At 37.9% G+C, this 27,225-nt stretch overlaps 1 protein-coding gene across 10 annotated transcripts in view; it reads right to left on the reverse strand.

The window, feature by feature from the left end:
• LOC148864183 (ENHANCER OF AG-4 protein 2-like) overlaps positions 1-27,225 on the reverse strand; it is a 76,861-nt gene that overhangs the window by 35,566 nt on the left and 14,070 nt on the right. For 7 of the 10 annotated variants that reach the window (XR_016110649.1, XR_016110646.1, XR_016110648.1 and 4 more), the window contains 6 exons: positions 20,958-21,066; positions 18,258-18,370; positions 17,999-18,186; positions 15,853-17,093; positions 11,107-11,202; positions 10,899-11,002 (listed from right to left, as the gene is read on the reverse strand). Coding sequence is in view for 5 of the 10 variants with exons in the window: in XM_088980677.1 (XP_088836803.1) it covers positions 10,932-11,002; positions 11,107-11,202; positions 15,853-17,093; positions 17,999-18,186; positions 18,258-18,370; positions 20,958-21,066 (1,818 nt within the window). In the remaining 5 variants the exon portion in view is untranslated. Of the gene's footprint in view, positions 1-10,898; positions 11,003-11,106; positions 11,203-13,183; positions 13,281-15,852; positions 17,094-17,998; positions 18,187-18,257; positions 18,371-20,957; positions 21,067-27,225 lie in introns of all 10 variants that reach the window. The other 3 variants (XM_088980681.1, XM_088980679.1, XR_016110650.1) reach the window with 2 other exon arrangements.

Genomic DNA, 27,225 nt, shown 5'->3' on the forward strand with positions numbered 1-27,225 from the left:
AAACATAAAGCATTTTTTATCAGCATAACATATAAAACATATTCAAAGAGAAATATAAAACATATTCAAGTACATAAATTTGTTTCATTCCAAATTCTACGAGCTGCCTCTCTACCAACCCCTCATGGCAAGCCCAAACAAAAATATCTTTTATTATGAAGAATGAATGAACAACAATAGCAAATAGGGTGGTTCTACTCCACTCCAATTCGCTTGCTTTACTTGCTCAACAAAGCCCCGAAACCCCCCCCAATGTTGTTCTTTCACTCTTCCTGATAAAGGATACATAAAAGATAATTAAAATTATAAAACCATTTTTTGTAGGTATTAAGAATTTAAGACATTAACATGGATTTGCTTGGGCCTGCCTCAAGAACCTCGGTAGGAAGGCAGATCATAGAATTATGAATGAAATATGTTTAACATCATATTACCTATTGAAAATAGTGCACTTAGGAAAGAAATAAAGAAATTGAAAGTCAACATACTTAAATATGTTTTATAATGCTAAGTTTGATTTTTTTGTTTGCATTTTCACTTTGGATATGTTTTATATGTTATAGTTATGAATTTTAATTTAAGCTAACAAGCATTTAAAATATCTAGTATAAAATTAATGTTTGCATTTTCAATTAATATTGTTTTTAATAATTTTCTTAATTTATTTCGAATTTTTGCAAATTTTCCTCTTTTTTTTTGAAATTTTGTGCCTTGCTACAAAAAGGTGTGTGTCTCGGGAGCAAAATGCCCTTGGCGCTTTTTTTGCACCTTGCACTTTTAAAATACTGATCACACCCTTGTCATTTTAAATGAATTAAACATTTTCTAGTTAGGATTATAGAAAATTATTCCGTCTTAAATGTTTTATAGGGCTTTCTTCTATGATTAGGAAAGCTATCCTAGTGAGACTCGAACTCAGACTGTTAGATGTAGGATGTCAAACATGTTTAACAACGGGCTATATAATTACACTAAGGATTTAGGAAACGGCCTCCTTAGGCTTCTCTCTGTTTATTGACTATATTCATGAATACTGAATTTTTTTAGGCTTACCTACAAAATGCCATGAGGCATGGTATTCTAAAAGCACAAGGTACAGAAAAACCGCAAAGGGATTTTGTGCACAAGGTGCACGCCTTTTTGAAGAAAGGCATAAATTTGAAAAAAAAAACAAAAATGGAAAATGTAAACAATCAAAGCAAATCAAGAAAATATGAAAAATAGTATCAATAAAAAATGCAAACTTTATTTTTAAACTAAATGTTTTTGCCCCTTCATCATGTGATATCCCATGTAGTCCATTGCCCCTTCAGTTTTTTTTATTGGCCAAGGAAAATTTTATTGATATCACTTAATTCATGAATATTACGTACAAGCCTACAAGGTTGGAAGAATTCAAACAAATCAATGACAATTCTGCCCAGAAAAGTTGCTACCTAAAAACCCCTTGCTTCGCAAAGGAATCTGCCATCCCATTTGCAGTCTTCCACTCCTTTTTTTTTAATCAACAACCACATAATTCATTAAAATAGGAAAAAAGTTACAGGGAAGGAAAGCTAAAGATACTTAACTCCCCAGAAAAGAAGTAAAACTGATTTAAACACTCAGACCCTCACAATTGAGCCCAAAACCCAGAATTTCTAAAAACTCCTTGCCTAGCCAATCCATCAGCAAAGGAGTTAGCATTTCTTCTAACCCAAGTACATTGGACTTCCATATCCTTAATCAGCCTATTCACAACAATCACAGAATCTCCTTCTATAAGCAGTTTCTTGACTTGAATTTCTTTGGCCCTTTGTACCCCTTCCAACACTGCTAACACCTCAGCCCTCAAGGAGTCTCCCACTCCAATTGGACATGAGAACATAGCTATTACATTACCTCTCTCATCCCTTAGGACCCCCCCCCAATACCCGAAGGCCCTGGATTCCCCATGCTACTGCCATCAAAATTTAGTTTGACAAAACCATGAGGTGGAGGGTTCCACATGAGATTCAAAGTCTTCTTCCTTGTAACTGAGCTAGCAACTTCTTTCCACTTTCTTAGCATATCATTTGTTGAAAAATCTGTGCACTCCTACGCCTAGAATATAACTGTAGGCACTGTATGCCCCTACGCCTAGAGAGTTGTCATTTGCATTTCCTTTGCCCCTTCAGTTTCTCCAGATAATTTTTGTCCTCATGTGAATTTCATCAGAGAACCTAAAAGATCTCCTTTTTCTTTTCTATCCCTCACCAGAGGCTACCGATAATATCACCGTCATAAGTATCATACAAAAAAAATCAGGTATTCTTATGGTTTATTGTGGATCAGATCTGTCAATGAGTTGATATTCCATCCATTGCATGTATTGATTGATTCAGTTATTGATTTTCATATAGACTGTTGTTTATTCAAGTCAATTAAAATACATTTCTTTTTGTGATGTTCGATGATATTTAAATCTAAACATGTTTGTTTTGCAGGATAAGTACATTAAGATAGTTAATTCTCTTTACTGATGGATTAATTAGGGTTTTAATTTGATTCAGTTTGATCTGGATATAATTTTTTTAAGAAATTTCCTCAAAGTGGTGATTAAAAGTTAATTTTTGTGAAATCATATGAGACAATTATTCATTTGTCCTGTATTTATTTCTGAATAATTAAATCTGTTGATTTGATTGTTTTTCCTCTAGTATTTGTTTCAGACACATGGCTGATAATTCAGTAACTTTCTATTCTGTGAGAACACATTTTGAACTACTACCTCCCTCCTAACTCAATACTCCTTCCATTTCTTGGGGATTCTTTAGCTTCATTGAAACACCAATCTGGAAAAACAGTCAAGTGCAAGTTCTGAAAATTTAAAGAACAGTCAAGGCATTTTTGTCCATTATTTTTTTCCATCAATCTTAATGGTTACATGCTTTAACAAAGTATATTTAAGTAGTTTTGGAAACCACAGGGTATATTTAAGTGCTTTAGTGAAACCAGAGTATATTTAAGAAATTTGTCATAAAACATATTCAAGCACTCAACAATTCAAGTATGTCAAACTTTCAAACTATTTCTTGCTTTCCCAATCGTATTATTTAAAATAGCTGATATGATGCCAAAAATCGTTCCTAATTCAACGAGCCACCTCTGTATCAAGTCCCGTGAGGCAAGCCCAAAGGGTACATGTTAGGGTCTCAAATTCTTAATCTATACAAAAAATATGGCTTTATAATTTTAATTGCAGTTCCTTGTCTTTTAAAAATGTCTTTTTAATAAGCATGAATGAACAACATTAGAAAAAACAGGTTCTCGAAGCTTTGGTGAGCATGCAAGACGCAAGGTCCACCAGTGACATCATAAAGAAGTGCAAAATTTAACCAAGGCTCCAAGGCACATTATTAGGTGCACACCTTTTCAAAGGGACAGGATCACAAGGCATCAAGGTGAGGCTATGGGACAAAGGACACCTTGTTACCTAAATACCTAGTCACTAACACTGGCGCCCAGGCAATGGGTTTGTTTAAATAAAAACCATGAATCCTAGGGTAATTCCCTAGGTTCCAATAGAAACCAGCAAGAGCAACCGTCTTTCACTAGTAATTATTTATAGTTTTCTTAAACAAGCATAAGCTTCATATTAAAACATAGAAAATCAACAGATTCAGGAGAACAAAAGGAGAAAAAAAAAAAGAAAAGAAAATGCAGAAAATAGAGGAGCTGACCTCTGGCTTTGTCTTATTAAAAGAAAAAATGGAATAAGAAGAAGAAGAAGAAGAATATGTTGTTTGGACAAGAATAGACCAAAATGTGTGTGGAACCCTAACAAATAAGAAGATAATAAAAAGAAAGGTTCGACTACAATACCAGAAAGACATGATACCAAATAATTGACAACCATTCAACCATTATCATAAAAGAAGTGACAAATCAGGTGGTATTCATCAAAATTCATGGGGGAGCTTTGAGTGTACTCTCTTTTTTCTTTTTTAACAAATTTTATTTCTATTACCAAACATATATATATATAATAATGCCATGTACAAAATAGCCAGGCTCTTAAGTGAGGCAACCCTCCATGTGCACCTCATTGCCTAGGCACTGCCCTGACAATTATGGCATGGAGTTCAAATCCATGCATCTTCACTTTGTTCTATAACAATGATTTTCTTTACAAAACCCAAACAGATAATCGAAAGCTGAACTTCAAAAAACCACTTGGTTCAATAATGGTTTATTGGAATTTGCACTAAAAAAAATGAACACTAGGAATATGAAAACCCATTGAAGTTGTTGGGTCATGACTCGAACAGTCTACCCGCCCATTCTAGTCTGGCACCATCTGAGTTTGAGAACATTTCTTCTGGATCAATACTTAACTTGCCACCAAAAGCTTCTTCGTTCTTTTATATCTCTTTAGAAGACTTACCCAGTATGATTAGGTAAATCATATGAAGCTTACAATGAGTCCAGGCATCAAATGTTTTTTTTTTTTGAGAAAAGTTAACAATTTTATTGAAGAAATGAGAGGTACACAAGAGTGTGTACAAATACAAAAGAGGGGCGAGACCCCTGAGAATTACACAGGAGGGCAGGAATCACAGTACAGAGACTCTAGAATAACTCCTAATTTTGCTAGACCATTTGCCATTACATTTAGTTCCCTTGGGATCCATAATAGAGAAACATTCAAAGGAGCCAGGAAGTCCCTTGCCTCTGATAGGAAGTAACTAAGTCTCCAAGGTCCAGTTTCCTATTCTTCCAACCATCTTATAGTATTGGCTGAGTCACCTTCAATTGAGAAGTTGTGGATATCCAGTTTGCTGACTAGGTGAATCCCTGTTAGAGCTGCTAACACTTCTGCCTTTGTTGAGTCAGCTATCCCAATCGAACCACTAAAAACCCAGCATGTGTGGCCATTCTCATCTCTTAGAATTCCTCCAATGCCGGCAGCTCTGGGGTTACCATAAGCACTTCCATCAAAGCTGAGAGTCCAGATTCCTTCCCTTCTAACTAAAGGAGCTCTGGTAGAGAGTGGGGTAGGAGGGGAAGAAACCAGGAAGTAATGTGTTTCTGCTAAGATCATTGAGACTAACTCCTGTAACCTCCTCTAAACTAGAGGCCCACAAGTTGAAGTAGTGGTTGATGTGGCTGATCAGTTCACCTTTAGTTTTGGACCTATTTTCAAACAGCCGATTGTTTCTTTCCTCCCAAATTGCCCAAAGAACAGCGTGCAGTATTCTCAACCAATAGGTCCTACCTCTCTTGCACAGACTTTATTCCCTGCCACTGAGAAATCAGATCCTGCAGATGTTTAGGAGCCACCCAACTAAAGCCGACTAACTGAAGAAAGAAGTTCCAGATGTTGCTAGCTACCTAGCAATGTATGAAGAGGTCAATTGTTGTCTCTCCTTCACATAAGCATGGTGTACAGGCGTGAGGGGAGATATAAAGTCTTCCAAGATTTTTCTTCTGCAGTAACACAAGTGTTCACTCGCTGCAGACAAGCCTCCCAAACAAAGAAACTCACTCTTGAGGGTATAACCTTGCACCAGATCTTCTTGTGAGGGAAATCACTGTCTCGAGTATCTACAACCAGAGCTTCGAAGAAAGACTTGGACGAGAACTCACCTCTAGGGTGGGGTTTCCAGACTCGGGAATCTTGGGAATTTGGAGAGATGTAGGCTTCACTAAGAGAAAGGAGGAGTTCAGTTAGCTCACTGATCTCCGGATCCCTTAAGGGTTTTCTGAAGTTCAGGTTTAGGTTTCTTTCTTTGCTGGGTATGGGAAGGCACTAGGAGATGGTTGCACCCTAATTTATAGTAAGGTTGTAGAGCCTGGGATACAGATCTGCTAATGTTGAGTTGCTCCACCACAAATCCGTCCAGAATTTTATTCTATTACTGTTACCTACCTTGCATCTAATGAAAGAAAAAAGAGGTTGTGAATAGCAGAAATACCTTTCCAGGGATTAGAGAGAGCTGATCGGTTTGATCAGAGATTGCAGTCCCAACCATTTGCATTCAACCCATATTTGCTGGTGATGATAGTTGCCCAGAGAGAATTTGATCCCGTGGGGAATCTCCACAGCCATTTTCCAAGAAGGGCATTGTTTTTCTCTTTTAAATGCCAGATTCCTAATCCTCCATCCTCTTTTGGTTTACAGACCCGATTCCAATTAACTAGATGCCCTTTCTTGACACCTCCACCTTCCCAAAGGAAATCTCTTTGGATTTTCTCAATCTGTGATCTGATTCTTGCAGGGATATGAAAAACTAATAGGAAATAGACAGGCATGTTCACAAGGGAGGCCTACTGATGATACCCCCTTTTGATAGGTAGCAGCTTTTCCAAGTAGCTAACTTCTTTTCACACTTATCCACCACAAGTTCCCAAAAGCTTGAATTTTTTGGGTTACCTCCTAGTGGCATGCCCAAATAAGAAAGGGGGAGATTTTCCACTCGACAATTCAGAGTTTTCTTGAAACTTTCCATCAGGGACCCTTTAATTTGCTTTATTGCCGCTAGGTTGCTCTTAGAGTAATTTACCTTCAGCCCTGATACTAGTTCAAAACACTGAAGCACTCTTTTCACATTTGAAATGTTCTCCAAATTGGCTTCTAGGAATAAGATGATGTCATCAGCAAAAAGGAGGTGGAAAACATTTATGGCATCTCTTTCGACCTCAAAACCTTTGATCAAATTGAGGTTTTTAGCTTTCTCCATAAGCTGGCTGAAAACATCCATTACAATTGTAAAGAGGAATGGGGAGAGGGGACATCCCTGTCGTAGCCTTTAGGCTCTCCATTGATCATGATCGAGAACCAGGTAGAATTAATAAAGCCTTTCATCCACTGCAGCCATTTTGAACCAAAACCCTTCAAGTTTAGAATCTAGAGCAGGCAATCCCAATCAACCTTATCATAAGCTTTTTCAAGGTCTAGTTTCACTAAAAGGCCCTTCCTTCCACTCTTCCTTCTCTCTTCTACGACTTCATTTGCAATTAGGATGCTATCTACAATTTGTCGTCCTTTCACAAAAGCAAACTGGGTTTGAGAAACCAACTCTTTTAGGACTTCTCTGAGTCGTTTTGCCAACACCTGTGCCATTATTTTGTACACACTCCCTACTAGACTTATTGGCATGTAGTCTTTTACTTCCAAGATACCATTTTTCTTTGGAATGAGGCATATGAAAATGGAGTTAATTCCTTTATTAATCACTTCCGTGGAGTGAAATTCTTTAAAGACCTCCAAAAGGTCCTCTTTTACTACTTCCCAACAGATCTGGAAGAAGAAGATCGGGAACCCATCAGGCCCAGGTGCTCTATCTCCATCCATATCAAAGATTGCTTCTCTAATTTCTTGCTCTTCAAATTCCCTTTCAAGCCAAGTTCTCGTCTTCTGCTAGAGTCGGCCCTTCCCAGTTTCTTAAGTTAAAGCACCTAGCCCTTCCTTGGAGTAAAGAGATTTGAAGTGGTTTAGAAAAGTCTTAGTGATCTCCTCTACATCTTCCACTTCCCTCTGGTCCACCTTGATTTTTGAGATGAGATTCTTTCTATGCCTACCCGATGCATAGCTGTGGAAGAATTTCGTGTTGTTGTCTCCTTCCTTTAACCATCTGACCCTTGACCTTTGCCTCCAAAAAATTTATTCTTTTCAGATTACCTTTTCCCACAAACTCCTTAGAGCAACTCTCATGCTTCTTCCTTCTCCATCCAGGTCTCCTGATTGCTCTTTTTTGTCTAACTCTTCCAACTCCATGAGGATGGCATTTTTTTCTTTTGTGAATGATTTGAACTCTTCTCTCACCCAATACTTCAGTTTTCTTTTCAAGAATTTCAGCTTTTGTAGCAATCTGTACCCTGCCCAGCCTTTGGCTTTACATTCCTTCCACCATAAAGCTACATTTTTCAGGAAATCTTTGTGATGAGTCCACATCTTCTCCAATTTGAATGGGTGTTTTCCTTTCAAAGCCATATCTGTTCTCAAGACTAGAGGCCAGTGGTCTGAAGTACAACGACGTCTGATTTCTTGGAGGAGATTTGGAAAATTCTCTGCCCAGTCTGAGGAAACCAGAAACCTATCTAGTCTACAGCTTATTGGATTCTCTTGAAGGTTTGACCAAGTAAACTGTCCGTTGTCGAGAGGAAGGTCACAAAATAAAACTGGAGAATCCTCTGATGCTTCTTGTTGTAGCTCTTCTGTTGGAGTTTTCTTGAGGGAACCTTGTTGCGTTAAAATCACCTCCTAGAACCTAAGGGATTGCGTCAAACTCGTGGAGAGCATCCAATTCCTCCCAAAAACTTTGCCTGTCTGAAGGTGCATTAGGCCCGTAAACTCCTGTCAGAATCCAATTGAATCCATCAGACTTATAAGTGAAAAGGACTGAGATTGAGTACTTTCCTCTGTCTATTTCAGTACCGGAAACCTCCTCTTCATTCCATGCTAGGATGATTCCCCCCGAGGCACCTAAAGCTGGAAGAGAGACCCATTTCTTGCCACGGATTCCCCAAATTGCTCTCAGAAGCTTCCTATCCACTTCTTTTTTTGTTTCTTGAAGGATGACAATATCTGGTTTTTCTCTTCTCAGAGATTCCTTTACCAAACTTATTTTTAGTTGGCCACCCAACCCTCTGACATTCCAGCTTAATAATTTCATTGAGCTCCTATCGCTGATTTTCCCTTAACCGCCCTAGGCCTTGTTTTTTTATCTGACATTCCCCATTGAAGTCTCCTTAACTCCCTTTTTGAGATCCTTTTGCCTATGGTCACAAATTCAGCCTTCTGTTCTGCTTCTTCCCCATTTTTTGCTTATCCCCAATTTCCTAGCCATTTCAGTAACTTCTCTTCCCGGATTGTTGTCCTGTCTATGTCTATCAAAACTGAGCTACCTTTCCTCTGACTTTTTGTGGGTTCTTTGGTTAATGCATGGTTGGGAGAGGTCTCCGTTCAAACCTGAAACACAAAGGGAAGAAGTAAAATGAGAACCCAGATTTGGGGAAGGCAAAGAATGAAAGACAGGCGAGGTATGGGAGGGAGAAAAAGAAACTCTGGTTCGAAGGCTAGATTCTCGTCTTCCATCTCTCTCTAGGCTTGCTGGTTCATAATTTGCTCCATATTCAAGGTGAACGAGGAGTGTCTATTTGAGGATATCCATGCTGCCCCATGCTTCCTTTCCAGAAAACAGAGCTTTAGCCCTTGAGAACACCACCTCCCTGGGGTCTGGTTCAGTCTCTGTTTCGCAGGGACTTGCCTCTTCTTCATATTCGGATTCGTCTGCCTCGAGTGGAGAGGATGAGCTTGGCTCTTCTGAAAACCTCCCTGTTATGTTTCCCTGAACTTTGGGGGAGTTTCAGGCGTCGGCTCGATGAAAGAAGATGGGGTCTAAGGTGGGCTTGGGCCTGCCAGAACTTCTTTCGATTTTAACAGATGGGCTTTGGGGGAGGTTCTGCCCAACACTTGCTTCTGACATGGGTCCGTTAAATGAGGCCTATTTGGGGGCCGGCCCAGATTCTGGTTTAAAATTGAATTTTGAAAATTCAAGTCGAGAGAGGGTTGGCCTGCCTTACTTTTTCGGTTCCTTTTTTTATAGAGCCTAGAAGAAGCTTTTTTAGGTAACTCTTTAGGTTTCTTCATAAGGGTTTTTTCTACTGGTTTCCTTCCTTCTAGCTTACGAAAGAGCCCCAGAAAGGCTTTTGTTCCTGCAGAGTCTTCAGCTCCTATTTTGGGAAGGGGAAGGTGAGTTGACTCAGTGGATTGGGGAGGAGACTCGGTCATCTTCTCCACTTCAACTGAGAGGTAGAACCAGATTCCGCGCTCTAACAGAGGAATGGAGTGGGGAATTGCATGAACTCTGCGACTTCTAACCTTTATATGCGCAAAACTCAAGGCTGAAAGATCTTTAGTTTTCCTGTCGATTTCCTCTAAGCCACTGCACAAGCTTCCGATTAGGATGAAGAGCTCCTCAGTCCAGAGATGGTAGGGCAGCCTGTGGATTTTTTGCCAGCTGCTAAAGACTAAGGAGTCTGGAGAGGCGTTGCTTACAGGAACCCACCATTACAGAGCTACCGGTTTTCCATGCCAGCACTTTCATTTTGTCACTCCCCTCTAGCACCCACTCTCATTTTCCCTACAATTCACTTTTAGGGAATCAAACCCAAGTAAAACTGATTACAAGCAATTGCTTATTTAGTTGGAATCCACTTAACCTTTGTCAAATCTGTCCCCAGATCCTTTGCCATTTACCTTATCTCCATCATAATGCATTTCTCCTTAACCAACCCACAATTGTTTTTGGAGTTGTCTTCCACCACCAGGTTGAAATAACTACATTCAGTGATGCCCAATCCTTGCAAAACCGCCAACAGCACAGTTATAGTTGAACCACCACAGAAATTGGCTCTTAATACAAGGCTATCATACTTCCATCACAATTTCTAAAGACTCCTAGACCTAATAGACCAGGGCATCTCAAGCTACAACTATCAAAGTTTCATTAAATCCCAATCTTGATGGAACCAAGAGGAGGTTAGGAACAAATCTATGCATGGAGGAATTCACAACTTGCTGCTAATTTCTAACAATGTCAACTCTTTTTGACAAATACTAATAATGTCTTCCTTGGCAGTGTTTCAAATGCTTCAATGTTTTTAGCCAATGCGTCTTCCATGAACCAGAAATTAGGATGGCCAGAATTTCCATCAAGTATAACTTCTGCTAAATTTCATTAATAAGTGCACATTAACTTGATCATCTTGCACAGTGCATTAACCATGTGCTACAAATAGAAGACACATTTGAGATGGCTTTAAGGTCGGTCTTCAACAAAAAGATGCTAGGTTTCTGAAAGTTAAACAATATCCTTTTAAAAGGAAATATCACTAAACATCTTATATGGACATATTGCATACAAAAAACTCACCAAAGTCTAAATCGTAATGCTCCAGAGTGATTCTTAAGCTGGCCTCCAACAATTAATTGCAGAGACATCTGGTCTACAAGGCAGCATATGGCCAACACCATGACCTGAAGGAACCATAAACACCAAAAAGTTCATGCCTTGAAGTATGCTGACAAGTGCTAGAACCAGTTCCATACAGCCAAACAGCACATTTACAACAAAAGGTCACCTGGAATTGGAGCTCCAGAGGTCAGGGGATTGTGGACAGGATGTTGGTAACCCATATTATTTGTGGATGGCCTTTCAGCAGGTGGCCGTAAGTAGCCTGCTAACATAAAAACCATACCAAGTATGTGAATACTTTTATACTGTATTCGGTTCAATTGTAATATGCTTGATGTGTGAGAGGTAGCACCTCGTGCCTCTCTGTGGTGATGCTTGTACTGCCTATTTTTATTGTTCTTTAATAAATACTAACTAAGAAAAGAGAATTATTAAAAGCATAACATTATGTATGAAATTTATGTCACAAGCTGTAATACATGAAAATGTGGAAATGGGCATACAGATACGTCATGTATATGAATTCAGATACAAAAACATGCAATAGTCCCTCCATTTCATATTTTGGAAAGTGGAAACAATGTCACAAATTTACCAATTAAAAGACAACTACATATGAGCTTTGGTAGGAATTAAGATCTTAGGCTACATCACTAGGACTCATGTAAGTGAGAAAATTACAAACAAAATTAAATTTGAAGCTCCCTAACTAATACATCCATAGTCTCTCTCTCAGGGAGTTATTAGCAACCAATTTGGCAGGCAGTAAACCAAACTATTCAGCCTCGGCAAGAACTTCCAATCAGTACTTTTTCCCTGTAAATTTCTACAGCTCGTAGAAAAGAAACATGAACAAGGGCATAGCTACATTAGTTATACTACAAAGACATGGGTCAGTGATCAATTACAGACATCATTTTGTCATTACTAATGTGTTTAAATGTTAAAACAAAGTAGAAAGCTTCTCTTTCAGACATGTGGCTTTATATTTTTTCAAGAGAGCTTCCAAGAATGGATGCTTCCATTCTCACAAAAAAAAAAAAAACAAGTGGTTACCTCCATTCCATTTTCATTCTCTTAGAGTTTTCTTTTAAAAAAAAAGGAAATGTAAAACTAAATGGAAAACCAGACTCAAATTTATCTTTTCTTTACCAAAAAAACCTCTAATTTATCACAAGTGGTGGATCCCAAACATAATATGGGAGTGCTTGCCCCATAGTGGTCAAAATTCAAAATATAGATAATGACTGTCAAAAATTAAAGGTCAGATTAGTGGCCCCATGCTAAGTACAGGGTGGTCATCTCTAATTAACAAAAGACCAAGAGGTTCAGCCAAGTATGCTTACATCTGTTGTCCCGTGAAAATGGGTTCAACTATGATGCTGGAAAGACATGATAATGGAATCAACCGGCATCATTATAGTGGCAACAAAGCAGGTGGATTTTCATCAAAATTCTTGAGTGGTTTTGATTGGTCAAAGCCTTTCCAATATCATGTCTTACCAGCATGCCTTTCCAATATCATGTCTTACCAGCATCATAGATTTTTCCCATCGAAATAATAAAAAAAAAAGAAAACACAACAGAATATGCTCAATGAATCACAACTCTTCCCGGTTGACATCAAAATTGAATCAGGCTATATTCTTGAAACCTTTACACACCAGAACCAAATCCATAACATAAAAACCAACATCCTTGCATGTTTTATGCACCAGACAAAGTTTGTCTAAAAACATCCTACAATTTTTCCTTCGAAAATCTCCAAATGGGGTGAACATTATTGATACGTTTCAACAATTGTAAAATACTTCTGCCTTAGCCAAGCAATATCCAGTGCATACATTGACCTAGAATATCTACAGCTCACTAATTTTATTTTTTTTCAGAATAAACGATATATGAAAAACCATAAACAACTTCTTTGTAATAGGTAAAAAAAGAATACAAAAAGAATAGAAGCACATAAGGAGATACAGTGGTGTACAAGGAAATCATATCCCAAAAAAAAAAGCAAAAGAATAGCAGACAAAACATGCCCTGCTCAACGTACACAAAGAAGGGAAATGTAAATACATGATAGTGACAAACATTAGTTTCTTATAAGGAATGTTATTTATAAGTAATAGGATTGTATTAGATTAGTAAAAAGAACCCCAAGCTGTCCTGTGTAGACAGAAGGGACTTTTTTGTTAGGAATTAGCAAGACAGAGAAATTTTAAACTAATGTTCATGTAAACAACCTCATATTGTTGGGACAAGGCTGGGATGATGATGATGATGATGATGATGAATATCCTTTCCTTTCATTAAAGAAGTCATTGGTACGTCGGTTTCAAACTGTGTAAGACAATTGAAAAAAAATAACAGCCAAGCTTATAACTACAGAAACAGAATAAAAAAAATCACAGGATCAAAGAGGATTCCATACTGCACTGATCAAAAAAGTTAGAAATGCAGGAATGGAAGAAGAGATGTGATGAGTATAATAAGAGCCACAGGGGAAACAGAAACAATTTAACATAGGATCTGCAGGGCTCCGTTTGATCCATCCAAACCAACTGCACTCTAGGGTATGGGTAAACATACAGTGTCATCAAATCTGTGCCTAAAATCTCTCAACCATGTGAAAGATCTTTGGAATCCCCAGTTTACAAGGACACAGAGCTAGTTCCATAAGTATAGTCAAATTTGTAAATTGGTGTTGTTTTTGAATTCCAATGGATCTTGTTCCATTTATTCTTTGTTTTTTCTTTTGATAAGCAAAAAAATGATTTCAATAATCTTAAAATTGAAGCACTACAAGCATCCCAAGGAGAGGCATGAATTGAAGCATCTCCAAAAACTCTATAAAAAAACAATTATAATTGAACCCAATACAAACAGCCCCTATTCAACCCATGTTTGGCCCGTGTATCAGCACAAGCATTAGCCAACCTTCTCACCATTTTTCCACTTATTCTATTTCTTATAAAATTACAACTATGGGCCTCTTATATAGATAAAGGGTTACACCAGACCTTGCAATAGATTCTTGAAAAAGGCAAAAAGGATTAATTTTCTAGCATTGACTAAGACTCAAAACCACCACTCACCAATAACTTGCCAATAAAATGCCCATACCTTCCTAATCCACATAAGATTGACAATATCTTGGTCTTGTTGGACAAATAAATGAAAATCTTTCCAGAAATATCAAAGTTAAACAAAAGAAACAAGTTTTGACCCATAACTCTGGTAGTGTGGGCCTGTCATACACCACCAGTCCAAAACCTGGATAAGGGATGATGAAACAAATTTTAACCCATGACAATAACCCTAAAAGATGTTGAGATTCCAGCTAAAGGTCAAAGGAAACTCTGTAAATGTCACATGTCTACTAACCAATACTTGCTAAACCTTCCTAGAGTCTAGGAGCAAGAATCAAGGCAAGGCATGTACCGGAACAAAGTGAGATGTTGATTTTCAAAAAGAAACCAAAAGAACTTATATACAAGAATATATAAATTTAAATTAGGATAAATAAAATACTTATCCAAATAATTACAAAAAAAAATAATACATTCCAAATGCCTATTGTTCTGTTAACATGAAGGGTGTGGCCTTGTACTTTCAAGTCCTACATAGGCTAAATTATGTATTCAACATCAAACCTACGGTTAGTTCATCAAGATATAGCAGCAAGCCAGGTGCAGGACTCATGATTTCAAGTGAGGCACACACAACAAATTATGTTCATGATAGATGCAAATATTCATGTAAAAGTATATTAAGTAGATTTTAAAAGTTTAGGCTTTTTCACTAGGCATGCAACATTACAATTCAAAAAATATAGACTGTTTTAATAGTAAATTAATTTCTGTAAACATATCCATCAATCCTTGTTTTCATATTGCCAAGTGAGGCCCCCACAAAGACATCAGATTCTGATTCCCATGTCGAAGTCAATACAACATTATCTACAAATCATCTCTTTTCTGCACCCACCATGTACACCTCTTATAGGACTTTTCACCTTCCCACTTACATCAATTAGTTTTCTAAAATTACAAATAATAATAATAATGCATACACACACACAAGAAGTTCCACAACCAGGGTATTTTTATGTGTGTTACTTTCCTTCAGCCATATACAGTGTATCCATCATCACTAAACTTGATCATATAGAGGGTAGGAGTTTTAGTCTTTAATTAATGAAATTTTTGGATCATTATTACTGATGGTATAGATAACATTCGCAGTCATATCAAAGGACAAGAAATAGAAGTACACGAAGACAATGTGGTATTTCCATGGTTAAGAAGATTAAATTTACCATTATTGGTTCCTTCTTTTATGAACAGCACAAGTTAAGATGGATATTCTAAGTAACATTATCAATCAAAATAACAGTTATATGACTGATAAAGATACAATCTTTTCAATAAGAACATAGAAACACAGGTCATCTGGATTTTGTTATAGAATTATGCATATATATACGTAAGTTTGTGGATTTTGTAAAAGAACCATGTGCAAGTGTATAAAAGGTCAGGGCTTTGGTTATCAGTTTGAGTTGATTCTTTACAAAAAACTCTCCCAAAGTGGGAATTGTCAAGTGTCAAACAGTTGAAAACCACATGTATTGCTAATCCCTTCACATAATGTAACATTATATGGTACTGAACCCTAAATTCCCCAATCAGTTCCCCACTTCCTCTTATTAAAGTGAAATGTAAGTTGTGAGTGAAACAGTGGCAAGTGACTGCTTCCATCAGCATGGTGCACTGGATGAAAGCCTGGCATTTTTCCTGCTTTTATTTTATTCCTTCCTCGAGAAAAACTGCAAGGGCTTGTTTTAACATGAAAGAAAGAGCAAAATAGAAGGGGGGAGGGGGGGGGGGGAAGAACAAAAAAATGAATGACATACCTTCCTGGGAAAACGGTGGCCCTGAACATGGAGGCCTCCCTCCATTCACCCACATACCAGACTGACTATCTGGATTAAAATCACTTGAAGGCATTCTCCATTGTTCATCAGAAATGTACTGCCCCCGACCATTGGGAATAGATGGCAATGAGTAGGAACGAGGATATGACTGTTGCATGTGCTGTTGAACTGTTGGCTTCGGGTTTGGGTATAGATGACTTGTTGAGGTTTGAGCAGGGGTACCAGGGTGATAAGGTCTCTGAGTATAAGGTGGTGCATTAGCTGGTTGGAACTGCTGGTTGGGTTGAGATTGGGGATTAAAATACATATCTTTATGTCCATAGTCAAATGGCCTTGAAGAACTAAAGCCAGAAGGATCACATGTATTGCCAGCTCCTGTAGGCACAAAGCAAGGTGACTGTTGTGGAAACATTTCACTTTTCACAGCAGCATTAGCATGTCCTGGATGAGCACCTCCAGACATTTGAAGGGGGTTCCTACAATATTCTTGAGGTACAGTTTGCTGATATACCAATTGTGTTGTAGAAGATGGAATTGATGGTTGAGGTGGCATTGATGGTTGAGGCAACAATGATGGTGGAGGCAATGAAGGTTGGCATTGCATTGATGTTAGAGGTAACGATGGTTGAAGTGGTATTGACATTTGAGGAGGAATTGATGATTGAGGTAGCAACGATGCTGGTTGGCCTCGAGGTGGCACTGCCAACGGAGGTGGTTGTGATTGCTGAAGTGGTGGTGGTGGTAGTGGTGGTGGTGGAGGAGGAGGAGGAGGAGGCGATGGAGATGAAGGTGGTGGTGGTGGTGGTGGTGGAGGTGGTGAAGGGGGCAAGGGGGGTGGTGGAGGTGGAGATTCTAAAGGCAAAGGTGGAGAGCCTGGTGGTAGAGGGGGAAGCTCAGCAAGATTATCAGAACCTGAATCCAAAATCCTATCTGAATTCTGCTGTTGGGGATCCGGTTCAGAAGAATCATTTCTGGTCGCAGACCTTTCATCCTTTGGAGATCCAGAAACATCTTCCATTTCAAGCTCACCATCAACATCCTCCAAAATGTGATGACGCTTGTCACTTGGAGTAACAGCACAAGTTTCTGGCTCTTCTATAGCATTGCTGGGTTCCACTGGTGACTCACCACTAATTTCCTTGCTTGTACTTCTGGGAAGATCTTCCTCATCTTCAAATACATTAATGGATAACAATCCAGGCAACTGGAAAGTTGCATTGCTGAAAAGATCACAAGAAATACTTTCATTAGACCCCACTACATAAAGCAAGCAGCAGGGAACATAATAAAAAACTGGAAAACATGACATACTTCATCCTTCTTGTTAAACGTGTTTATATGATTACTTTGTGGTTCAGGGAAAAAAACTCCAACGAGGACCTCACTTATTAAGACAGGATATGTGAAGCCGAAGTTTCTCCCTCGTTGGAGACTAAGAACTCAATTACAAAGTAAGTTAATGAAAAAAAAAATCAAATAATCAAATAGAAGATAATGAAGAAAAAAAAAACATAAGAGTAGGTCGCTTTATACAGGGTATAAACTCTGTGCAATCATAACACATTCATTAAATAGCTGCTAAATGGAAACAAGGATTCTTCAATGATAAAACATAATTACAAAGGATGAAACAAAACAATGAACCTACAAATAAATGGGCATGATGCAACTCATAGGCTTGCTATCTTACAGACCATACACAGTCAGAAAATTCGAAATCAGAAATTTTATCTAATGACCCACAGTCACACAACCCTTCAGAGAAGCAACCTGCCCAAAGCAGGAAGAGAAGATGACCTTAGCATAAGCTTAGATAAAAAGTTGACAAATTTGACAAAAATAACCCTACTATCCACAAACACGTAAATACATAAAACTCAGAAATTCCAATTTTGACTCTTCAGCACCTACATTATTTAGTATCCTAGATCAAATACAAAACCCAGCCCAAATGCTTCAATACTTACCATTTATATGTTGAATAATAAACAGAATATATAAATATATATATATATATGCATTATGCATAGCTTCATAATAGTAAGTATCGGGTTCATTAACCATTATCATCCTATAGAAGAGAACCAAAATTTTCAAATGCAACCAATGGAGGATGATTACACACCTCCCATATTCATCAACAAGCATCCCTTCCATTTCTCTGATCGGATCATCTACAGCACGTTCAGCTCGAGATGGACGTCTAAGATAAACACCAGCAGCCATATCATCATTTGAGCCACCAATATCATCCATGTAACGCCGAAGAACTGATTCAGGCAAAATTTTCCGCTCAAGCCATAGCCGAAGCACCTAGAGGGGGGAAAAGATAGTTTAATAAAAGCCTTCCAATTAAAGAGATTCTACTGTAGGTAGGGCTATACCTTAAGACACTGGCGACGATTTTCACGAGCACCAGCTCCTGGAGGAGCAGCAGCACCCAATAAGCGTGGAAGTGCAGCTTGCACTGTGGGAATATATGCAGCTCCTGCAATTCCTGTGCAAATATAAAAACAAAAGAAACCACAAAAACAATTGATGCTTAATAAAGAAGCAGATCGGTCATTGGCCATAGCACTTTTTAAATTTTAATACAAGCCCAGGCATTAAACATATGCAAGTAATATATTTCTTGAAAGGCTGGACTGTTGGAGTCATTTTAAACAAAAAACTGATAACAGGGCTTGTGGGAGGAACTCAAAGAGAACTATCCAAGAACATAAAGGAAGCAGAGATGTAAACAAGGACTTTTTTTAGCAAAATTAACTGAGAATGTGATACATTCAGGGTACTACTCATTGAAATGCAAAACTAGACCAATTACATGTGCAGACACCACTATTTCAATATATTTACTTTTAATCGTTCTTATCATATTATAAAATATTTATTGACCAATAGAAACCTACCAAACTCATAGTCAATAACTGTATTATTAATAATAATCAAAATTAATTGTACCATTAATTTAAAATTGCATCCCTCAAAGGAGCATGCACTTAGTTTATGTTTGGTTTGAAGGAAAAGGTAAGGAAAGGAAGGGAAAAGTGGGGAAACCTTTCCACCTTTCCCTTCCTTTCCCTACTTTTTCCTTCAAACAAAACACAGCTTTAGGTGTGGTTAGTTGTTACTACCACTGCAAGACCTAGGATTTTTTTTCTTGATCAGCAATGCAAGACCTAAGAATATCGTTCTCCAACAGACAAAAACAGAAAACACTACAAAGCAATGTCTGTTCAATTGCTACCCTGCCACTGTGCAACTTGGGCATATTTTATCATATAGAAGCATGTTTTTTTTTGAGAAAGAAGTAACGTATTGTGTTGAAATTATACTGTAACAAACAAAAAAAAAAACAGAGACTTTTATAATACCCTACCTTTTCTCAAAAAAAAAAATGCTCTAATATGATTCTTTTCTCTTTAACCCTCCCACTAAAGCAATTCAGATTACAATGTTGCCCAGAAGAAATTAACTCTTCCCACCCCTTGTTTGGCCAATGAATCTGCCAAGGAGTTGGTGCACCTCTTTATCCATTGAAACTTCACTTCCATATTTTGGGTGAGATGTCTAACTTTCATTTTTTCATTCAGAAACTTCCACATACAAGAAGTATCCTTCATCAACCAAATTATAGCCAACTTAGAGTCACCTTCCACTATCAATTTTCTGATATTTAACTCTTGCGCTCTTTTTAACCCTTCCCAAACAGCCAATATTTCAGCTCTAAGAGAGTCCCCCTATCCAATAGAACCAGAATACAATGCAATAATTCGACCTTCATCATCTCTGAAGGCTCCCCGTATACCCGACAGACCTGGATTTCCTTCCCCGGAGGGGGACCAAATTGGGTGGGATACATTCTTTCTTGGAGCTGACCAAGCCACTTCTTTCCACTTCCTGATGATGTCTCCTTCTGAATAATTTACAAAACTTTGCAAAGTTTTAACCCAATGGATCACTCTTATAGAAATCAGTTCAATGATTGCACCCTTATTTCTTTCTTTCCCATGAAAGGTCCGTTGATTACTTTCAGACTGTCCAACATACAGCTGCTCTTACACACCTCAACAGAATTTTCCCTCTCCTCTTCAGCCCCCTAACAGTAGTAGAATGAAATAGGCTTTGAACATTTGGGGGAGGGGTCCACCTGCCACCAAAAAGAGAGAAAAACCAACACCAAATTTCTGAAACAAATGGGCAAGAAACCAACAAGTGATAGCAAGTCTCACCATTCTTCTTACAAAGGATGCACCAGTGTGGGGATAAACACCAATTAGGCCTTTTTCTTTGAAGTAAGTCGCAAGTGTTACACTTTTCAAGGAAAACTTCCCAACAAAAAACACTAATTCTGCGAGGAATTGATCTACCCCAGACTTTCAAAACTGGAAAAGGGATTCCCAAGACAGGAGGGGAATGAGCCAGTTCCTTGAAGAAAGAGGAGCCAGTTCCAAAGACAGAAGATACTTCTTTAAGTTTATAATTATAAAGGATTTTTCCTTTTTGAAATCTTTTATTTTAATAGGTGTTTTTTAACATTTTAATTATATATTTTAACAAAATATACTCAATATTTTAATATTTAAAGTTTTATGAAAGGATAAAAAATACAATAGCACAAGAAACATATACATAACTGAATAAAACAAAATAAACTAATATTTATAACTAAAATATCAATAGCTAATAACCTTACATCTATTTTAAGTAGAGGAAGAAACCATCTTGAAATGGAATATTCATTTCAGAAGCATTATTTTTCTCACTTTTAATATATTATTCAAAAGAGCATCTTTTTATAATATCAAAAAATACAAAAAAGTATTTTTATGGATGAACATTTAAAATGTTATTTAACTTTTAAAATAAAGCTACACAATTCTCTATATTTCTGAGATATTTCTTATTTTAAGTAGTCACAATTTCCAATAAAACTGACATTTCAAACCTCTGATCTAAACTTAATCCAAGATCATAGAAGAAGTCAGACCAATTTAACTTAAAGACATCTACTAGGCCAGATTCATGTTGGCCAAGCAAAAATGCATGCAGACAGTTCTCTCACACTGTGCAAATACATCTACCTTTCTGACTATGTGAGCATTGTGTGATAGAATCCACAAGAAAGAAGAGGTCCACTCTACGGTGAAAACTAGGCTCATTCTCCAACTTTTGAATGAGAAGTTCCACAACCTGCAAAAAGAAGCAACTCAAAACTTAATAACCAACAGAGGTGATAGTATCCTAATTTTTAACATATACTTATTACAATATAAAAAAATTACTTTGCTTTTATCCCATAATCGATAAAGTTTCTTCTGTCCATGAAAAAACAAAGAACAATTTCCTTTCCCAAGCATAATCAGCATAAAGGAGGATTATAATTATGTCAAATTGTGCACCTAGTGACTCTTGGCAAATGAGAACAGAAGCAAATGAACCATCAAAGTATCAGTGACATATTGATAAAGACATGGAAAAAGGGGAAGAAACCATGTTTTTTCAAATTCTTACACCAGTGGCAGTTAAGTAGTTTCTGGGTTATTGGTAATTAGTGTGTTTTAAGAGTTATTGTTTTAAGTTTGTTAGTGTCCTAGTAATAAGGTGAATCATCTTAGAGAGTTAAGTTCAAGTGTTTGTTTTTGAGAGCTCTTAGAATTTTTAAAAGTAAAAGAAAATCATGGTACTTTTCTTACAGCCAACTTTTCAGGAGTCAGCACTAATCTGCTGTGCATGATTTTTGCGTCATTTGACAGATTATTGAGTTATCTAGCCAATGAGAACAATATCTCATAAGTCTGATGTGTTCTGCAAGAATTTTATTTAGAAGATAAATAAAGAAAATATATTAATACCACAAAGACAAAATACAAGTATACAAGATACAACACCAGGTGGTGAGGAATCACCCAAAAAAGACAACAATAAACAAAACCAACCAAAATAACCTGTCCACACCCAAAACATCTGAATAAAACCTCCCCAAACAGCAACTCTTGCAATACAGCAAGTAATATGTTTTGGTAAGGTAAAATAATTTTTTTATTAAAAGAAAAACGAATACAAGAAGGTGATAAGAAATCACCTCGGGGACAAAAAACCCTGCATTTCAAAATAACTGAAAATCCAACACCCAGCAACACTGCAACACAATCCCCACAACAAGGTAAAAACAAGTCTCTTCAGAGACATCCGATAAAATTGGAACGAATAAGGTAAAAACAATGACCCTCAAAGAAAGACAAACCAACCACAAGAAACCGCAACACTCCAAAAATCAAATCAAACAAACTCTAACACCTTGATTTTACTCTCCTGCAACCCTCTTGTTGCTTTTCTTAAGCTTCTTCACCTACTCATTCAGGCCAACACCAAACAATGGCACTTTGCTTTTCCAGGCTTCCACCTCAAGAAACATAGCAAATCCTATTTTAACCAAACCATCCAGCAGGCCCATACTAATACATTGCATCCCTCTTCTCCCCCTACTTTAATAAAACCTATTCTCTTCCATCGATCTCTACCACTGAGCTCAGCAACCCTAACCTTCCTTACTCCTCTCCAACTCCATGAAGGTTTTCCTAGCACATTCTTCCTACCTAGAAAAAAGAGACCCATAATCTTTCTAACTCAACACTCCAAGCCTTCATCCTCCTTATCCAAACTCTTTCTTTCAGTCTATCTGATTCAACTGTTTGTCTTTAAGCAAGATCCACTTCCCCAATCGCAGGAGTATCTTGATGTATCTTGTTGAAACTATAAAGAATCCATTTTCTCTTTGTTGTGATCATCATTAACTTTCACCCTTATCCATTTACATAATCTTTTGAATTTATTACCTGGCCCCACCCCACAAAGCCCATCCTTCAAATGCGAGAAAACCTTGGCCGCATGTGCCCTGGGTTTGAATCTTTTGATCATTAATTCTCCCTGAAACCTAAACTCCAAACCATACCTGATAGGGTTCAAGTCTGAGGGCAGCCATTTTATGCAAGGGAAAAGGCAATTGTTAGGGCTGTATCCAGTCTACCCCTCCCAAGACCACAGATAGCTGGAAACTACACTGTGTAATGGCCTTTATATCCATCATTAAATCATGGGTACACAGATCATTTCTCACGAATTGAACCAATGCCCTTCATGGTCTGCTCGTAGCATTTCTGAACTATTCAACTTGAAATATACCACTCCTTATTGGTGCAATACAAGGTCTTCTATGAATGTGACCAACCCATTTTAGCATAGTTCTCAAGGTGCCAAGCTAAAGCTAGGAAATAGCAGAGCATCTTGTCGTCTAGTTGCCTAGGCGATGAGTTTTTTTTTTAATAAAAAAATATAAATCCTAGGGTAGTTCCCTAGGTTTCATAGTAATAAGCAGTAATCTTCAACACTAATAATAACCATAGTCCTCTTGAAATAAGGATAAACCCCATATGAAAAGATAGAAAACCAACATATGTATGAGAAAAAAAAATAATAAAGGAAAGAAAACATACATAACAAAAAAGCTGAGCTCTTGTTTTGGTCCTTGGAAGAAGAAGATGATAATGAAAAGAAGTATTGATTATTCTTGTGTGTCAATTGGATAATATCTTCAAGTTATTGCTTACTTATTGAGATTTTGAAGTCCTAAAGGGTTCAAGACCATGCCATTGACTTGCGTCTCAATAGAACCCAAACAAATTAAAATAATAAAAAGAAACTGATATAAAAATAATAATATTTATACTATAAACCCACAATATGCATAATTTAGTCTAATGATATAAATATATATATATATATATTGTACTACTATTAACAACATAAAATAAAAATATAAAAATATTATTTGGTGTCTTACCTTATTGCCTAGGCGTCGTCGCCTTGACAACTATGCATTTTAGTACACCCTCCAAGAAGTACTATGCATTCTAGTTTTCCCACTTATCCATTTCACCATTTTTTTATCAGCTCAAAATTATGTTTCTTCTACATTAAATTTTTAGACATGCTGTTTCCTGACTTCCCAAGACTCTGCGCCATACAACAATGTTGTCCTTACAGCCATTTTATAAAATTACACATTTAGCCTAAGTGATGTTCTTCTATCACATAGGACTCCAAAAGTGCCCCCCCCCCTACGTTTTACCATTCTCAATCTAATTCCATCAACATCCTCATCAATCTCCTCCCCGTTATGACTTATAAAACCAAGGAAACAAATGAGGTCAAATTGAGATATCTATCATGAAACCTCTTGTTTCTAGAGCACTTCCAAGTTCCAATAGAGCCAATTTTGCATTTAATTGAAACCTAGCCCAGATTGACCAATTAATACAATCTCATTAGCAAACAAAAATAATAACCCTCTACAGAAAACTCAAGCACAGAGAATAGGTGTAGACTTGAACTTGATCATTGACACTCTTGGTCCTGAGACAGTTCCCTTGGCTCCCAATCAATCAAGTAACTTTGTCCTTTCCGTTTTGTCTACTGATGTGTGTTCTGTTTCTGTAACAGATACTCCAGCATCCTAGTTGGACAGACCAGAGCAGGAAGGGAGGTGCGAGTTAGGTGCCGTGAGTAGGATGCTGGAGTATCTGTTACAGGTGAGAAATCAGATTGAGAAGCTCCAAAGGAACTTTCTTTGGGAAGGTGGTGGGGAAAAAAGAGAAGCCATTTAGTCAGCTGGAAACAAGTATGCAGACCTAAAGAAGAAGGTGGATTGGGTATTGGACAGCTTAAAGAGAAAAATTCTGCTCTTCTAGGCAATTGGCTTTGGAGATTTCCAAAAGAACCCAATGCTCTTTGGACAGCTGTCATCTCAAGCAATACGGCCTAAATGCAAATGGGTGGGATTGCAATCTCCATTTGAACAGGATAAAGTCCACAAATCCCTGGAAAGGTATCTGTTCCATTCATACTTCTTTCTTTCCTTTTATAAGGTATAAAGTGGGATATGGTTCTAAAATTAAATTCTGGAAAGATCATTGGTGGGGAGACTCCACCCTAGATGCCTCTTTCCCTAGGTTTTTTAACCTATCCCTCGACCAAGAAGCCACTATTTCTTCCTACCTTCCAAACCAAACTGCCGAGAACTCCTTAAACCTCCACCTCAGAAGACCCCTTAAGGACTCGGAGATTTCTAATCTAATACCCCTAATTCAGACCCTCGAAGAAGCATACATCTCCCCCTCTTATTCTGACACCCGAATCTGGACCTTACACCCAAATGGCGAATTCTCTTTTAAGTCTATGTTCAGGGTTTTAATCGCTGAGGAACTTTTCCATATAAGAAAATCTGGTTTAGCCACATACCTACGAGAATTTGCTTCTTTGTTTGGGAAGCTTGTCTCCAGAAAGTTAATACTTGCGATCTCCTTCAGAAAAAACTCTTGGGTAGAGGCTTCATTTCTCCCCATGTTTGTATTATATGCCTCAGCAAGGGTGAATCTGCAGATCACATCTTTCTTCACTGCAGGTTTACCCAAAGGATATGGTCCCACTTCTTGAAAATGGCAGGTTATAGCTGGGCTTTCCCAAAACACATTATGGACATATTGCACCAATGGCAAGGAACAGGTTTAAGTAAAAGGGGTAAAGTTTTTTGGCAACCAGTGCTTCATGCAGTGTTGTGAGGTGTTTGCGAAGAAAGAAACAATCGCCTCTTCGATAATAAAAGTAGAACCCTGGAGGAATTAATCTCAGATACTACTTACCTTTGCAATCTCTGGACGATGAAGTCAGATCTGTTCAAAGGAATTTCAGTCAATGATATTAATAGAGATGTTTACCCCTTTCTGTTTTTCCCTCATCCCCAGCAAATAGTCTTGAGACACCCCGTACTCTTCTGTGAAGGGGTGATTACCCATAACTTTGACGGCTGTGCCTTAGACAACCCTGGTTCTGCTAGTATTGGAGGTATAGTAAGGGACGAAAGGGGCAATAATAATATATGCTGGACTTTTAGTGGCTCAATTGGTTTGGCTGACTCCATAAAGGCTGAAGTGATGGCCACTCTCACCGGAATCAGGATAATAAAAAATATGGGAATTCAGAATTTGATTATTGAGGGAGATTCAGCAAATACGATAAAATGGTTGAGAGACAAAGACGGGGGTCCTTGGAGACTGAATCATTATCTGACAGGGGGTTGGGATTCTTTGAATTGCTTGAATGTTAACATAGTTTGGATTCCTAGGGAACAGAATCATACTGCAGATGGCCTAGCTAAATTTGGTGTTTACTTGGAGCAATCGTATAACGACAAGCTTCCTCCAAAGTAACTAGTAGGGGTTCTTCCCCTGCTCTGTATATCTCCCCTTGTTCCCTCTCTTTTTCTTAATAAAATCTGGTTAAATTTTCTCCAAAAAAAAAGAGGAGGAATTAGAAGCAATTTGGAACCAAATCTGTGCCTTTCGAAAGAGTATAAGAAGTAGAAAGAGGAAGTAGAGTCACCTAAAAAGACTGGTGAGGGGAGAGGAGGAAACCCCAGCTAGGAGAGGACAGCCTTGCCCACAAACCCTCATGTTGGGAAAGAACAGACTGGTGTAGGAGAAAAAGAGGCTAATTTCTGATATTGAGGGATACATTGAATTCAGTGGCAGAGGGAAGAGGAGGAAGGTTCCTTATTAAGGAAGCCTCGGGTTTAAAGAGGGGTCTATTGTCAGTAGACCTGTTCATGGGCCGAGTAGCCCAGCAGGCCAGCTCGGCCCGGCCCGATCTAATTCAGGCTTGGACAAGATATCAGGCCCGTGGGCTCGATCTTTCTCAAAAAAGCCCAGCCCAAGCCCAACTTGATAATGTATTTATATAATAAAAATATATAATATATTTTCTTTATTATTCTTATCTTTTTCAAGTAATAGTGAGATTGTTCATTATTTTTTAGGTTTTGAGGTCTTTTAATATAAATAAAATAGTTTTTTATTGAATAAAAAGGAAAAAAATCTTTTTCCAATTTTTTGCTCGGGCTCGAGCCCGGGCTTCGAGCTTTAGATAAGGGTCAAGCTAGGCTCGGGTTGAAGCCTGGGTATATTCTATTAATACAGAGACAAAGCCTAGCCCAAACCCGACCCGGCCCGGCCCATGTACAGGTATAATTGTCAGTGTGTGGTGGAACAAGGATTATTAGTTGGAATGTGAGATGATTAGAGAGTGCAAGGAAAATAAGGGTGAAAAAGGACCTCCTGAGCCCAGCCCGGCCCGGCCCATGAACAGATCTAATTGTTAGTTTGTGGTTGAATGAAAATTATTAGTTGGAATGTGAGAGGATTAGGGAGTGCAAGGAAAATAAGGGTGAATAAGGACCTCCCGAGGACAGAGAGATCTGACCTAGTGTTGTTGTAGGAAACTAAGTTAGCATAGTTA

Source organism: Nelumbo lutea, chromosome 3, assembly GCF_056320005.1.
Source record: "Nelumbo lutea isolate HS-2025 chromosome 3, American lotus-T2T, whole genome shotgun sequence".
Lineage (NCBI taxonomy): Eukaryota > Viridiplantae > Streptophyta > Magnoliopsida > Proteales > Nelumbonaceae > Nelumbo > Nelumbo lutea.